At 50.2% G+C, this 14,977-nt stretch overlaps 1 protein-coding gene across 2 annotated transcripts in view; it reads left to right on the forward strand.

Annotated features, from left to right (window-relative positions):
• The window catches only part of DHRS3 (dehydrogenase/reductase 3), a 49,982-nt gene extending 38,659 nt beyond the window's left edge, over positions 1-11,323 (forward strand). For both annotated transcript variants that reach the window (XM_061382662.1, XM_061382663.1), the window contains exons 4-7: positions 322-441; positions 790-1,028; positions 6,679-6,804; positions 10,808-11,323. In XM_061382662.1, the coding sequence (XP_061238646.1) occupies positions 322-441; positions 790-1,028; positions 6,679-6,804; positions 10,808-10,892 (570 nt within the window). In that variant the 3' untranslated portion in view covers positions 10,893-11,323. The remainder of the gene's footprint in view (positions 1-321; positions 442-789; positions 1,029-6,678; positions 6,805-10,807) is intronic.
• Positions 11,324-14,977: the final 3,654 nt, after the last annotated feature.

Raw genomic sequence — 14,977 nt, forward strand, 5'->3', positions numbered from 1 at the left:
CTCCAGACATCTAGTTAGACTGAGTGTATTAGTGAGGTCCAAGAGAGCAGAAACCACCCTGTTAGGTATCTGGCACACGGCAAATGTTAACTATGTCACAATAACCTCATTTATTATAGGTGTGCTCTGTGGGTATATTAGGTGCCATAAATTATTTCTGATCCCCAGAGCAACCCTGGTATGGTTATTAGCCCCATCTTACAAATCAAGACTAATGCTCAGAGAGGCGATGTGGCTGCCCAGGGCCAGGTCCCTCCTCTCCAGGGATAGGCCACTGGGGCTGGCTGCCCTAATGGCCCAGTGGCCCCTTCTTGCCCACAGGTGGGTGACATCACCATCCTGGTGAACAACGCCGCTGTGGTCCACGGGAAGAGCCTGATGGACAGTGACGATGATGCCCTTCTCAAGTCCCAGCACATCAACACCCTGGGCCAGTTCTGGGTAAGGTTTTCCTGAGCCAGAGCCAGTGCTGGGCATGTCAATGACATGGTCTTCCCTTCCAGGGAGCCTGGGGCTATAGGGGAGTGGGGAGAGGCTCACCAGGGCTTGGGCTTGGGTCTAGAGGGTGGCTGGACAAGAAGAATGACAGGCTCTCCAGGAGTCATCTGGACTTTCTGAAATGTGGGGGTTGGTGCCCTCAGCCTCCACCCCATCACCTCCCCATCGCAGGAAAACCCGGTGGCTGGAGGGGTGCCCGTGTCAAGGGTAGTCTGTTCTCCCCAAGAGGGTAAGTCGAGGGGCTGTTGGAAGCTGTGTCTGCCGCACACTAACCTCCCCATCCACCCTCAGACCACCAAGGCCTTCTTGCCGCGGATGCTGGAGCTACAGAACGGCCACATCGTGTGTCTGAACTCCGTGTTGGCACTCTCCGCCATCCCTGGCGCCATCGACTACTGCACGTCCAAAGCCTCAGCCTTCGCCTTCATGGAGAGCCTGACCCTGGGGCTGCTGGACTGTCCGGGCGTCAGCGCCACCACCGTGCTGCCCTTCCACACAAGCACCGAGATGTTCCAGGGCATGAGGGTCAGGTCAGTGGCAGGGGACCCTGTCTCCGAGCCAAGTCCCTCTAGTCAATTGGACAAGGGGACTCATTATACCCAGAGAGACAAAATTTTAAAATAACCCAGAAGTGCTTTTTCCCTGGCTTTTTGGTCTCATATCTGAGTCTCCATCTGCAAGGCAGTGGGGTTCTATAGTGGTTTAGGGTCCTGCTTCTCAGGTCAGGGGCTTCACAGAGTACCCATGCTAAACGCATGCAATGGAATCCTCACCCAACTATAAAAAGGGTGTAAAGTATTAATTACGCAAATGATATGGATGAATCTCCAAAGCATTATGTTGAATGAAAGAAATCAGAGACACAAGAGTGCATGTTGCATGGTTCAATTTTTCTGCAGTTCTAGAGAAGGCAAAGCTGGGTGGAGGTGATGGAGATCAGAACAGTGCAGTCCTAGAGGGGTGGGGACACAGCCTGCAGGGAGCACCAGGGAACCTTCTGGGCTTTTAACCATGTTCTCTCTTCTTGGTCTGAGTAGGGATTACACAGGTAAAAACTGATCATGCTGGACACTTAAGATTTATGCCTTTTATTGTATATAAGTTATAGCTTAAAGAAATACCGAAGCCCAACCACCCCTCCTCCAGACCAATTAAATCAACAGGAAATGGGTACCACTGGTTTAGAGCTTACTTTGGAGCCAGACCCCCAGGATGTGTGTGACTCTCCAGCCTCTGTTGTTAATCTGCAGAATGGGATGGTAGGAGTAGGAGTCTGTGATAAAAATAAAATGGGATCTAGCACAGAATACCCTATGTGCTACATTGTAAGTGCCCAGTAAATGGTGTTACACTGATGTGCACTTATGAAGGGACACAAGGTTGTAGGGAAATGAAAATGGGGAATCACCCAAAAACTATTTTCCTTGTTTTTTTGCAAAGCAACATATAATGATAGTTTTGCCTTCTAAATTACATGTATCACCCTCTTCCAAACATGAGGATACCATGGAAGGGTCATTGTGAGGATTGCATGAGATCGTGGAAGGCATGGAGCACAGTGCATTCATGTGGTGTGGGAATCACTCAGAAGACCTCAGTGATTATCACTAGGGGTGGTTTTGCTAAGCAAGAATCCAAACACCTGGCTTTGCAGACTCAGAGACATGCAGAACAGACTTCTGATTGCCAGGGGAGAGGTGAGGGGAGGGAAGAAGTAGGAGTTTGGGATTAGCAGAAGCAAACTATTATATATAGAATGGATAAATAATGTACTGTGTAGCACGGGGAACTATGTTCAATATCCCGTAAAAAACATAATGGAAAAGAATATGAAACAGAATATATATGTGTGTGTGTGTGTGTGTGTATACCCGAGTCACTTAGGGCTTCCCTGGTGGCTCAGACAGTAAAGAATCTGCTTGCAGTACAAGAGACCCAGATTTGACCCCTGAGTGGGGAAGAGCCCTTGGAAAAGGGAATGGCAACCCACTCCACTATTCAGAGAATTCCATGAACAGAAGAGCCTGGCAGGCTTCAGTCCATGGGGTCGAAAAGAGTCAGACACGACTAAGTGAGTCGCTTAGCTGTATATAAGAAATTAACACAACATAGTAAATCAACTATAACAATAAAATTTAAAAAGAAAAACCTGATTTTGAATTTCACCTCAGCTCCTGTATGGTGGTGAAACCTTTAACCAGTTTTGTTACCAGTCTGAGCTTTACTTTGCTCATCTGTCAAACAGTGGAAATAATATTTACCTTGTCAGATTATTGGGAAAATTAGAAATAACATATGTAATGTATCTAGTGTAAAGCCTGGGGCATATGAGATGCTCAGTATTATTATTTTTTCTAACAATAAACATCGTCATAAGTGCATCTGCTATTAATCTTTCTAGCAGACTTTAGTTGTTATGTGCTGTGCTGTGCTTAGTTGCTCAGTTGTGTCCAACTCTTTGCCCGCCAGGCTCCTCTGTCCCTGGGGATTCTCCAGGCAAGAATACTGGAGTGGGTTGCCATGCCCTCCTCCAGGGGATCTTCCAAACCCAGGGAGCAAACCCAGGTCTCCTGCATTGCAGGCAGATTCTTTACCGTCTGAGCCACCAGCAAAGCCCAAGAATACTGGAGTGGGTAAACTATCCCTTCTCCAGGGGATCATTCCTGACCCAGGAATCGAACAGGGGTCTCCTGCATTGCAGGCAGATTCTTTACCAGCTGAGCTACCAGGGAAGCCTAATTTCCAGCTGATTTATATGCAAATTATCATAGATTCTGAATTTAGAGGATGCTGGAATAATGACTATGAATGTTCCATATTGGTTTTTCCCTCCTACAGTGTCTTGGTTTAGTTTCTTCTCATCTGAGTATACAGGAAGTGCTCAATAAATATGTGAAAGTGAAAGTCGTTAGTCATGTCCAACTGTTTGAGACCCCATGGATTATACACTCCATGGAATTCTCCAGGCCAGAATACTGGAGTGGGTAGCAGTTCCCTTCCCCAGGGGATCTTCCCAACCCATGGATCAAACCCAGGTCTTCCACACTGCATGTGGATTCTTTACCAGCCGAGCCACCAGAGAAACAATAAATGCATACTGGATGGAAATGCAGCAGCAACGATTCATGGTTCTAACTGGGCGCCTTGAGCACAGAAGTGAGCAGGACTTTCACAGACCGTGCATTCCTGTGCCTGTTTTGCCTTCTGGCAAGGTTTCCTCTCCATCACTTTAAGAAGGAAATCCAAGGCCTCTCTCAAGTCATTTTTCCACAGTGGTTCAGAGTGTGGGCTCAAACTGCAGAGACAGGTAATGCTAGTGGTAAAGAACCTGCCTGCCAATGCAGGAGATGTAAGGGATGCGGGTTCGATCCCTGGGTCAGGAAGATCCCCTGGAGGAGGGCATGGCAACCCACTCCAGTATTCTTGCCTGGGAAATCCCATGGACAGAGGAGCCTGGCAGGCATAGAGTCGGACATGACTGAAGCGATTTAGCATGCAACCCCAGCTTTGTGTGATCTCAGGCAGGTTACTTAGTTTTCCTGTGCCTTGGTTTTCTAGTCCATGAGAAGGGATTGATAGTGATACCCTGACTTCAAAGGCTAGATGAGCTCCCATGTGTGAATCAACTAGTTGGCTGGCAAGTAGGAAGCACTAGGTGGAGCTTCATTACCTGTGGACAGCAGGTGAGCTCTGAGGGCTTAGGCTGCTGCTGCTGCTGCTGCTGCTGCTGCTAAGTCACTTCAGTCGTGTCCGACCCTGTGCGACCCCATAGACAGCAGCCCACCAGGCTCCCCCGTCCCTGGGATTCTCCAGGCAAGAACACTGGAGTGGGTTGCCATTTCCTTCTCCAATGCATGAGAGTGAAAAGTGAAAGTGTAGTCACTCAGTCGTGTCCTCTTCGCGACCCCATGGACTGTAACCTACTAGGCTCCTCCATCCATGGGATTTTCCAGGCAAGAGTACTGGAGTAGGTTGCCATTTCCTTCTCCAGAGGGCTTAGGAGAAGAGCAGTAAAAGTCTAATTTGTACCTAGTTTGTGTGGGTTAGTTGCTCAGTCATGTCTGACTCTTTGCAAACACTTGGACTGTAGACTGCCAGGCTTCTCTGTTCATGGAATTTTCCAGGCAAGGATACTGGAGTGGGTAGCCATTCCCTTCTCTAGGGGATCTCCCCAACCCAGGAATTGAACCTGGGTCTTCTGCATTGCAGGCAGATTCTTTACTGTCTGAGTCACAAGGGAAGCCCTGTTTCTTGAAAGGAAAAAAAAAAAGCATTGGCTTCCTCTCCAACCATGTTTAACAACTTCTCAGGGTGGAAGGTTGGAGACAGGTGCTTAGGACGGAACTGATGGATTTTCTGGCAAAAGCAGCCATAACAGGGACTTCCCTGGTGGTCCAGTGGCTAAGACTCTGTACTCCCAATGTAGGGGACCTAGGCTCAATCCCTGGTCAGGGAGCTAGATCACACATGCTGCAACTAAAGATGGAAGATCCCATGTGGTCTCAGTCACAACCTGGCACAGCCCAATAAATAAATATTAAAAAAAAAAAAAAAAAGAGTCACCATATAGGTGAGTGCTGCTGTTTGTAAATTGCTATTTACTTATTTTTTTCTGTTTGAGCCACCAGACACTTTATAAATGCTGCTGCATGTGGCCCTCTGCAAGCTTGTGAGAGCTCTTAAGCCCATTTCCCAGATGGGGGAACTGAGACTGAGAAGGGAAAGTACTTGCCCAAGGCCACATGGATAGAAGTTGGCTTATCACCCTCAGTCCTCCTGGTGCTGGAGCAACACGTTCTGTGGGAGTGAGGTCAAAGCCAGTAGCACCAGCAGCCCTACGCCTATAGGCCCAGGAGAGATGGGACAAGCAGCAAGCAGGGCACTTGCCTGGGGCTTCTGGGGGCTTGGCTTGAATCTCCAGGCCCCAACCAGCTCCCCAGAGCCCCAGCTTTCTTCTCTGTCGGTTGGAGTGAATAACGCCTGTTGATCACTCAGCACAGGTCTGGCACTTAGGGAGCATCACTACTGTTAGGGGTCTCAGGTCCGATGCTTCTGAACAATCATAAGAAGCCCCTGATGCTTGCTTATTCAGCCATTCATTTATCAACCCCATGAGACCGATCTGTAGCTGTTTGAATGGATTAGTGAGTGTATCCATGAATCAAGAGCTGAAGGAGTCGACCAGCAAGTGCGGCAGAGCTCCTGTCTCTGCACAGGATGCACAGGACACACCCGGGGAATGTCATGTCATTCAATGTCCACCCACGCAGCAAGCATTTATTAAGCACCTACGATATCCTGATGCTGCACTCAGGGCAGATAGCGAGGAGCAAGACCCACCAGACCTCTGCCCTTGGGGACTTCAATGGTGGAGGAAGAGAGACAGGCCATTCTCGATGGGGTACATTCAGTCAGGGGGACGAGATCAGAGGCCACTCTGAGGGGCAAAAGGAGGGAGCCTTGCTGATGGGATGGCTGAGATGGGAAGGATCTTAAGAGAGAGGATTGGCCAGGATCGCTGGGCAGAGAAGGAGGAGAGGTGGGCCCAGAGAGGTAGGGCTGAAGACAGCTTTGGGGCCCTGGGAGGGCTCAAGCAGGGCAGTGACAGAGTGTGGGTGAGATTTTAGGGAGCTCTCTGCCATGCTCTGAGAATCAGTCCCAGGGTATAGGTGGGCAGGAGGAGACCAGCTGGGAGGAGAGAGGGGATTCGGAACTCCTGATGCATCCGGGGTGGCAGGGAAGCAGAGAGAGTATTTCAAACAGGTCTTGAGTCTCCCCCGACAGGAGAAGCCAAAGGGATGACCCTGACATGTTAGAGAAGGGGCTTCCCTGGTAGCTCAGCTAGTAAAGAATCTCCCTGCAATGCAGAAGACCCCGGTTCAATTCCTGGGTCGGGAATGATCCCCTAGAGAAGGGATAGGTTACCCACTTCAGTATTCTTGGGCTTCCCCGGTGGCTCAGACGACAAAGAATCTGCCTGCAGTGCGGGAGACCTGGGTTTGCTTCCCGGGTTGGGATGATCCCCTGAAGAGGGCATGGCAACCCACTCCAGTATTCTTGCCTGGAGAATCCCATGGACAGACATGTTAGAGACAGAAATGGAGACAAGGGGCAGGAAGGGGATTTAGCAGTAGCACTTGCTTTTCAGGAGAAACTCACACTGTCTCTTCCTGCATGCAGGTTCCCCAACCTCTTCCCCCCACTGAAGCCGGAGACGGTGGCCCGGAGAACAGTGGAAGCTGTGCAGCTTAACCAGGCCCTCCTCCTGTTGCCGTGGACAATGCATGCCCTCATTATCTTGAAAAGGTACAGGGCTGTGGGAGGAAGCTCAGAGTCAGGCTCCTGTGGGCCGTGTCCCCTCCTCCCAGGGGACCTTGGTGGTGAAGAGGCCTCAAACAAAAGAAAGAACCCACATGATCGATTAGTCATGTCTGCTGTGGGTGTGAAAATGAGAGTCGTGGCATATAGGTCATGGAGTTATTATCTTTAATATAGGCTTCCTAGGTGGCACTGGTGGTAAAGAACCCGCCCATCTAATGCAGGGGACGTAAGAGACATAGGTTTGATCCTTGGGTCAGGAAGATCTCCTGGAGAAGGGCACGGCAACCCACTCCAGTATTCTTGCCTGGAGAATTCCATGGCGGGCTACAGTCCATGGAGCCACAAAGAGTTGGACTCGACTGAATGACTGAATACTTACTACAGATTAGGGTAGTCAACCTTGTTGCTCTCAAGAACCCTTTACAATTTTAAAAGTTGTTGAAGAACCTAAAGTGCTTTTGTTTATGTGAGTTGTATCTGTTGTTTTAGGAATTAAAACTGAGGGAAAAAAGTATGGGATTTATACACGTATTCATTTATATATAGCAATAAAAAATCCATTTGGTGTTAACATAAACAATATTTTTGTGAAAAGTAAGCATATTTTCAAAAAAAAGAATAGAGTAAAAAGAATGGCATTGTTTTACATTTTTGCAAAGCTCTTTATTATCTGACTTAATTGAAGACAAATGGATACTTGTATCTGCTTCTGATTTTCATCTTTTGTGATGTCACATGTCATGTAGCCTCCAGAAAACTCCACTGTACACTCATGAGAGAATGAGCATTAAAAAAGTCGAATCCTCCCACAGTACTATAATAAAAATAGTTTGCACTTGCAGACAGACCTCTGAAGAGATCTCTGGTATGCCCAGGGGTTCCTGGGCGACACTTTGAGAACTGCCAGTCTAGAGACTAAATGTTGGCCCCAGCCTTCAGGGAGTTCACCCTAACAGGGAAGACAGGAATCTCCTTGCCTAAGGCTTGAGATTCATAGGAACATCACAGTGCTCACTAGGTGGGATTTACCAGGGAGACCACCTTGGGAGGTGGGCTTTACAGAGAACTTGCTCCTCCAGAATTTGCCCAGCATCACATTCTAGAACTTTCCAGACTCTGGGCAGAAAACTCTTCCTGTCCCAGTCCCACACTACACAGGCCATTCCACATGCCGCATTCAGCACAGTTTTCATGAGCCTCTCCTGCTGCAGAGAGAGCTTCCACCCTGGAGCCCCAAGTGACCATGGACTCTTGGCTCCTCTGGGTCCCCAGCCCCCCACTGACTGAACCCTTCTAACCTGAAAGACCTTTTCTTTCTTTCTTTTTTAACTTTTTATTTTATATTGGAGTATAGCCGATGAACAGGCTTCCCAGGTGGCTCTAGTGGTAAAGAAGCCATGTGCCAGTGCAGGAGATGTAAGAGATGCAGGTTCGATTCCTGGGTCGGGAAGATTCCCCTGGAGGGCTTGGCAACCCACTCTAGTATTCTTGCATAAAAAATCCCGTGGACAGAAGAGCATGGTGTTCTATAGACCACAGTGTCGCAAAGAGTCAGACACAACTGAAGCAGCTTAGCACGCACGCACACGTAGCCTATGGACAATGTTGAGATGGTTCAGGTGGACAGCAAAGGGACTCAGCCGTACACATACGTGCATCCAAACTCCCCTCCCATCAGGCTGCCTCATAACATTAAGCAGAGTTCCCTATGCTGTACAATAAGACCTTGTTGGTTATCCATTTCAAGTATAGCAGTGTGTACATGTCCATCCCAAATTTCCTAAATATCCCTTTGTTCTGGAAGTCTGTATCTGTTTTGTAAGTAAGTTCATTTATATCATTTCCTGAAAGGCGTTTTTGGGAAGTGAAACACCCAAGTGCCTTTATCAGATGTCCAACCCCAGGAAACCAGGTCCCCCTCTGGCTACCGTGGACACAGTGGGCACCTGAGTAGCTGCTGTAACTTCAGGACCAGGGGGACACATCAGTCCATCCCTTCTCCAAATTCAAAGCCCTTCCAGGACACAGAGTGGGGGGGGGGCAGGCAAGCCCCACCTCAGCCTCCCTCAGTCCATGCTGACTATTGCTCTGAGTTGCTCCTTGGCTGCTCCATGAGCCTTAGGAGTCCAGGGACTTGGATCCTCACCAAAGCCAAGCTGATTGTCCACCTCAGGGAGCTTCTTAGAAGCTTTTGGAGACATTCTAGAAAAAAGCTAATTTGTCTAGAACACCTCAGCACCGTCCACAGTAAGCCCCCAGCCTACATTTCCTGTTCTGTCCCCCACTACTTTCCCACAAAAAGCAGAGGCCAGCCCTTCCCCATTCCCTGCACTTGCACACCTCTCTCACCTTCCCCAAGAGAAATCTTCACAGGTTCAACTCTATTGCCACCATCCCCAGGAAGCCTTCCCGATTGCTCCAGCTGGAATGAGGCTTTCCCATCTTGCAGCTAGGATGGGCTGGAGCCCTTCAAACTTGATTCAACAGATGAACTGAGGGCATCTCTAAGCTGGGTCCTCTGTGCCAGGTGCCAGGATCAGAGATGAAATATCTACCACAGAGACACCCAGGGGCCCAACGAGGAAATAGCAAGTACAACTCCAGGCCTTATTGGGGAAGCACAGGGCTATAGGGAGCCCCGGGGAAAGGCCTAAGGTGAGTCTGGGAAATTTCCCACAAAACAGGAAATTGTGTCATGCTGAAGGTCAAGGCCTGAAGGTATCGGCTGGCCAAAAATTTCGTTTGAGTTTTTCATATGGGGACCGAATGGACCTTTTTGGCCAACCCAATATATGCAGGTGTTTTATTATCTGGAGGGAAATAAAGGGTGAGAAGTAAAACCTGAGGTCCCATCTAAAGGAAGACACCGTCCTGGAGTGAAGCAAACTTGGCTGAGAATCTTGAAATGGTAGATAGGACAGACTTTGGTAGCAAATGTATCAGGAACAGTGTGGCTGCTTAAGAAATAAGTTAACACATGGAGTGGGGGGAACAAGAAGGTGATCAGATCAGATCAGATCAGATCAGTCGCTCAGTCGTGTCTGACTCTTTGCGACCCCATGAATCGCAGCACGCCAGGCCTCCCTGTCCATCACCAACTCCCGGAGTCCACTGAGACTCACGTCCATCCAGTCAGTGATGCCATCCAGCCATCTCATCCTCTGTCGTCCCCTTCTACTCCTGCCCCCAATCCCTCCTAGCATCAGAGTCTTTTCCAATGAGTCAACTCTTTGCATGAGGTGGCCAAAGTACTGGAGTTTCAGCTTTAGCATCATTCCTTCCAAAGAAATCCCAGGGCTGATCTCCTTCAGAATGGACTGGTTGGATCTCCTTGCAGTCCAAGGGACTCTCAAGAGTCTTCTCCAACACCACAGTTCAAAAGCATCAATTCTTCCGCTCTCAGCCTTCTTCACAGTCCAACTCCCTAACTCTTCAGCCCCACACAGTAAATATTTGTTGAATAAGTGGCATTTGGAGTTCATAGATTTCTGAGATAATTATGGACCCTAAAATGCTCGGAATGTGGCTTTGAAAATTTGTTTATACCTACCCTTTGCCTTCTAAAAACTATTTATACTGGGCTTCCCTGGTGACTCAGATGGTAAAGAATCTCCCTGCAATGCAAAAGACCCGGATTCAATCCCTGAATCAGGAAGCTCCTCTGGAGGAGGGCATGGCAACCTACTCCAGTATTCTTGCCTAGAGAATCCCCACGGACAGAGGAGCCTGCTGGGCTACTGTCCACGGGGTCGCAAAGATTTGGACACAACTGAGCGACTAACACTTTCACTTTTATTTATCTACTTACTTGAAAGCCCTTCCTCCATGGAGGGGTGGGTGAGTTGGCTTGTTGGGGGAGCTAGTGTGTGTTGGAGAGAAGAGGTTGGGAGAGCTTATGGGAACCACTACTCAACTACATATCTTGTTTGGCTACCAGTCCGCTGGTCCCCCATTGACCGTCTTCTTTTTCCCTTTCTCCCTCCCTCAGCATACTCCCACAGGCTGCCCTCGAGGAGATCCACAAATTCTCAGGAACCTACACCTGCATGAACACTTTCAAAGGGCGGACATAAAGACAGGACGGAGAAACAGGCTCAAAGCCACGGAACCTGAGGGGGCACGGGCACCTGGGCACACGCCTACACGCCTGTCCCTCAGCACACTTCTGCTGGGTGAGCAGGACTGCTTCTATCCTGGGGAAGAATCCGGCTGCCCCCTAGCCAGCCCCAGGACCTTTGCACAGGACTGATGGGCATAACTCTGACCCCCATGGGGAGGCAAGAAATCAGCCAGCAGCTGCCTTGACACTTTTGTACATTTCTGATTCTGTAGAGTTTATTGTTAAATCGCTTCTCAAGTCTAACCAGCCTTGGCAATGTGCATAGACTATTTCCGGGATGGTCTGTGCCCACATGCTCCTCCTTCGCCTCCAAAATTCACTCATCCTCAGCTTGTGCAAACTGGTTGAACGGCAGGAATATATAAAATAAAGAGAGAAAGCTTTTGCGAGTGTTTTTCTTGAAATCCTTGACCTCTGGTCCTTGGTGGGCAGTGGGGAGGGGACCAATCCCAACCATAACACCCAACCCTTTCAGAGAGAATTGGTCTGCTTAGGGTCCCCAGCTGCCATGGATGGAGTAGACAAGAAGGAGGCAGAGATCAGGAGAGAAATTGGAATCCAGGCCTGTGGGGGTAGGGAGTAACTGGTTTCTTGCCAGCTCTTTCAGGGCTCTCCCAACAGTCATGGGTTGGGGGGCACTTTGCCTTCCCACCTGCATCCGTGGAAGACCAGCAGGAATTAGTCTACAGAGGCATGCCCTCTGCCCTGCCATGGCCCCACCAGCCTCCAGGCCACCAACTCAGGAGAGAAGAACCAGGTTTTATCAAGCCCCTTCTGTCTACCTAGCATGTGCTGAGAGGGGAATGTTGCTGAGAAGCCAAAACTCTGAAGATCACCAGCACAACAAGGCCAGTGCTAAGGGGGTGCTGTGGGCCCCCAGGTCTGCAATCTGATCGCAGGGGATAGAAGTGAAATAGCAAAGGAGAATGAGGAGTCTGGGATGGTAGAGGGGTTTGATGTGGATTCAGGCAATGGGGAAAATGACAGCCAAGGAGACATGGGGAGAGTTTCCTCCTGTGTGTGTTCTCTGTTACTGCCAGGGGACTGGCGGACAATGGAATCTCATCTAAGGCACCTCCATCTACACAGCTCTTGCAGGTGGTTGGCAGGGTCGGGGACAGAAGCAGGCAGTGGTTCCAGGAGATGACAGAGAAAATCACAGGCAAAAATTCAGTGGAGGAGCTTGCTGGAGCATCGCACAAAGCATGTACCTTCACACAACTCACATGCGAGGAAGAGCAGTCTTGCAGCTCAACAGTCATCAGTCTGGTCTGTGTGCAAAGATGCCAAGTCACGATCACATCCACTGTCTATTGAGCACCAACCAAATAGCGGCCAAGCTGCAAAGCTTAACATCTTAAGTGTTATTTATCCACTGTATCCAACAGTGGTCAAGACAAAAATCAGCTCTCAGGAACCCCTTTAAAGACTTTCAAGAGCCACAATATATATCAGACAAAATATGACCCCCAGAAGTCCATGGCTTCCAACAACAGAGCTTGTGTTACATTGCCTCTGTCCATAGATGGTGGATGCAGCTCTGTTCTGTGTCCTCTTCACTCTGGGGCCCCAGCTGAGAGAGAAGCCTCCTTCTGGGATGATGTCATCTTGGGGCAGAAGTAGACACACCTGGGAACCCATGCACTGGCTCTGAAATTTTCTGCCTGGAAACAATGCACACCACTTCTGCTCACATTTCTTTGGCCAGAGCAGGTCATATGGTCAAACACAGTGAGGATGCTGCTGGGTATACAATCCCCCTGGAGGAATGGTCAGTGATTTTGAACTATACTGCAATCTACCACACTGTGGAAGGAGCTGTCTGTAGGAACTTAAGGAAAAAAATGGAAATGTAGGCAAAGGATGGGCTTCCCAGCTGGCACTAGTGGTAAGGAAGCCGGCTGCCAATGCAAAAGACACAACCCCTAAAAGACATGAGTTCGATTCCCGGGCTGGGAATCCCCTGGAGGAGGGCATGGCAACCCATTCCAGTATTCTTGCCAAGAGAATCCCATGGACAGAGGAGCCTGGCGGGCTACAGTCCATGGAGTCTCAAAGAGTCGGTCACGACTAGAGTGATTTAGCACACACACACACACTCAGGCAGAGGGTGGAGAGCCCTGGGACTGGGGCTCTCTAGGTGTTACACACCAGGTTCTGAGCAGAACCCCAAAGAAGCACTGACCTTTCAGGAGGGTGGTATTAGAAAGACCACTTCAGTGGTGAGAAAACAGGCTCAGAGCAGGGAAATAGCATGCCCAAGTTTGTAGCGCTTGTGAACACCAGAGCCAGAATTTGAACCCAGGTCTACCTGACCCCCTGGCTTACCATAGCAAGTTGGGGGGGGGGGCACCACTTTCACTTTGGTCCTTGAGGATCTGTGTCACTGAAGTGTGTTTTGGGGAGAAGCTGATGAAGGGGTCTGGCCTGCAGATGTCAGGCCTGGAAGGCCCATGCCTGCGCTGTAGCCCCGCTTTGGCATGTGAATACAATGTGGGTGGGTGTGCTGGGTGTGGCCTGCCTCCGCAGTCCTGGTGCCACCGACCAGGTGCTGGTCACCCCAGGAGATAGGCCCGGGCTGACACAGCTCAGTGGGCAAGGACAGATGAGGAAGGAGTGGGAGTTCAGTCTGTTGAGCCCCGACTTTTCTGAGCAACCTTGAGTGGCAGACTCATTTCTGGACTCAAGGCATTTCAGAAAGGATTCAACTCCTGAGGTTTCCATGAAATTGCACTTGGCCTGCAGGCCAGGAATGCAGGGAGGACCCCAGGGGTCTGAGTGGATCTGGGGGTGAGGAGGCCCAACCGGCCCTCCCCAAGGCCCACTGAGAACAGAATCGCTGTCTTAGCTTCACCAGGACGTCGCATCTTTCCAGAGCCCCACAGGCTCCTGACAGCCAGGCCCAGTCCCACCCTACCCCTTCCCTCTCAGCTGAGATACTTTCTTTTTCTGGATCTTTTCCCAGAGGAACCAGGGAAAAAGCCTTGGGCAGGTTCCCAGGAGGCGGCGTCCTCCTTGCTCCCCCAGTGGACACTTGGAGAGCTTTGAGAGTTGAAGCAAAGAGCTAATTCTGTCCCTTGGCTTAGCCAAGTGAAGGAGAGTGACAAGCACTGAATGCTGGCTCCTGGAATCTCCCGAGGGGCAGGACAGGGTGTGCCAACCCCGCAGAGAAGACTTGGGCCCTGGGAAATGACCCAGTTGCCCTGCCCCAGGCTCCTCCCCATCTCCCAAGAGAACCAGATTGGAGGTGGGTACGGGGAGGCACCAGACGCGAGCCCATCCTGGCATGGTTCCAGGGGGACCAGGCTCTCTGGTCTGGCAAGGGGTCAAGAATTGGGTCCTGTGCCCACCATCCTGCTTCTGGGGCCAGAAGGCTTGGAAAAAGTGGGCTTTCTTCTCCTTGGGCCAAACTGATGGTCGGGAGGGACTAAGGTGACAGAACGCTCCTGGCCTGACCGCAGGGCTCAGTCCAGCCCCCACTAAGAGACCTTCTGATGGAGCGGACAGCCATGCCTCAGGGGACACCTCAGGTTGATAAGGGACAAAAAAGAACCAGGTCACAAGTATACAAAGTCTGCAGCCGAAGTGCCAAGCAGCACAGAGAGATGAGAACAGTCGCAGGACTGGTGGCGGGGAGGGGTGGGGCTGAGACCGGGGAGGATGAAGGTCATTTCAGAGCTCCTGTTGGGGGCGGTTCCCTCACCCCCCTACTACCGCACCTCTGGATTTCTTCTCACTTTCCAGAAAGGCCTTCCAAAATGGAAGGTAGGGGCTTATTAATAAGAGCCCAGAAGTCTATATGAGAAGAATCTGTACACAGACACCCCTCATCTCTGTCAAAGCCAGGAGGTGACAGTGTCCCTTGACACAGAAGGAAGGCTGGGAGCGGCTTGTGGGCACCCTGGTCACTGCTCTCACTCCTTGTGAGTGGGGCTCTTATACTACAATTCCACTTATTAACATTCCTTAACACACTTCTCTTCATAAACCGAGGGCTTCCTGCTGTGGACCAGACCTGGGCCCTGGGAAGCCCTGTCC

This window comes from Bos javanicus, chromosome 16, assembly GCF_032452875.1.
Source record: "Bos javanicus breed banteng chromosome 16, ARS-OSU_banteng_1.0, whole genome shotgun sequence".
In the NCBI taxonomy this organism is placed as follows: domain Eukaryota; kingdom Metazoa; phylum Chordata; class Mammalia; order Artiodactyla; family Bovidae; genus Bos; species Bos javanicus.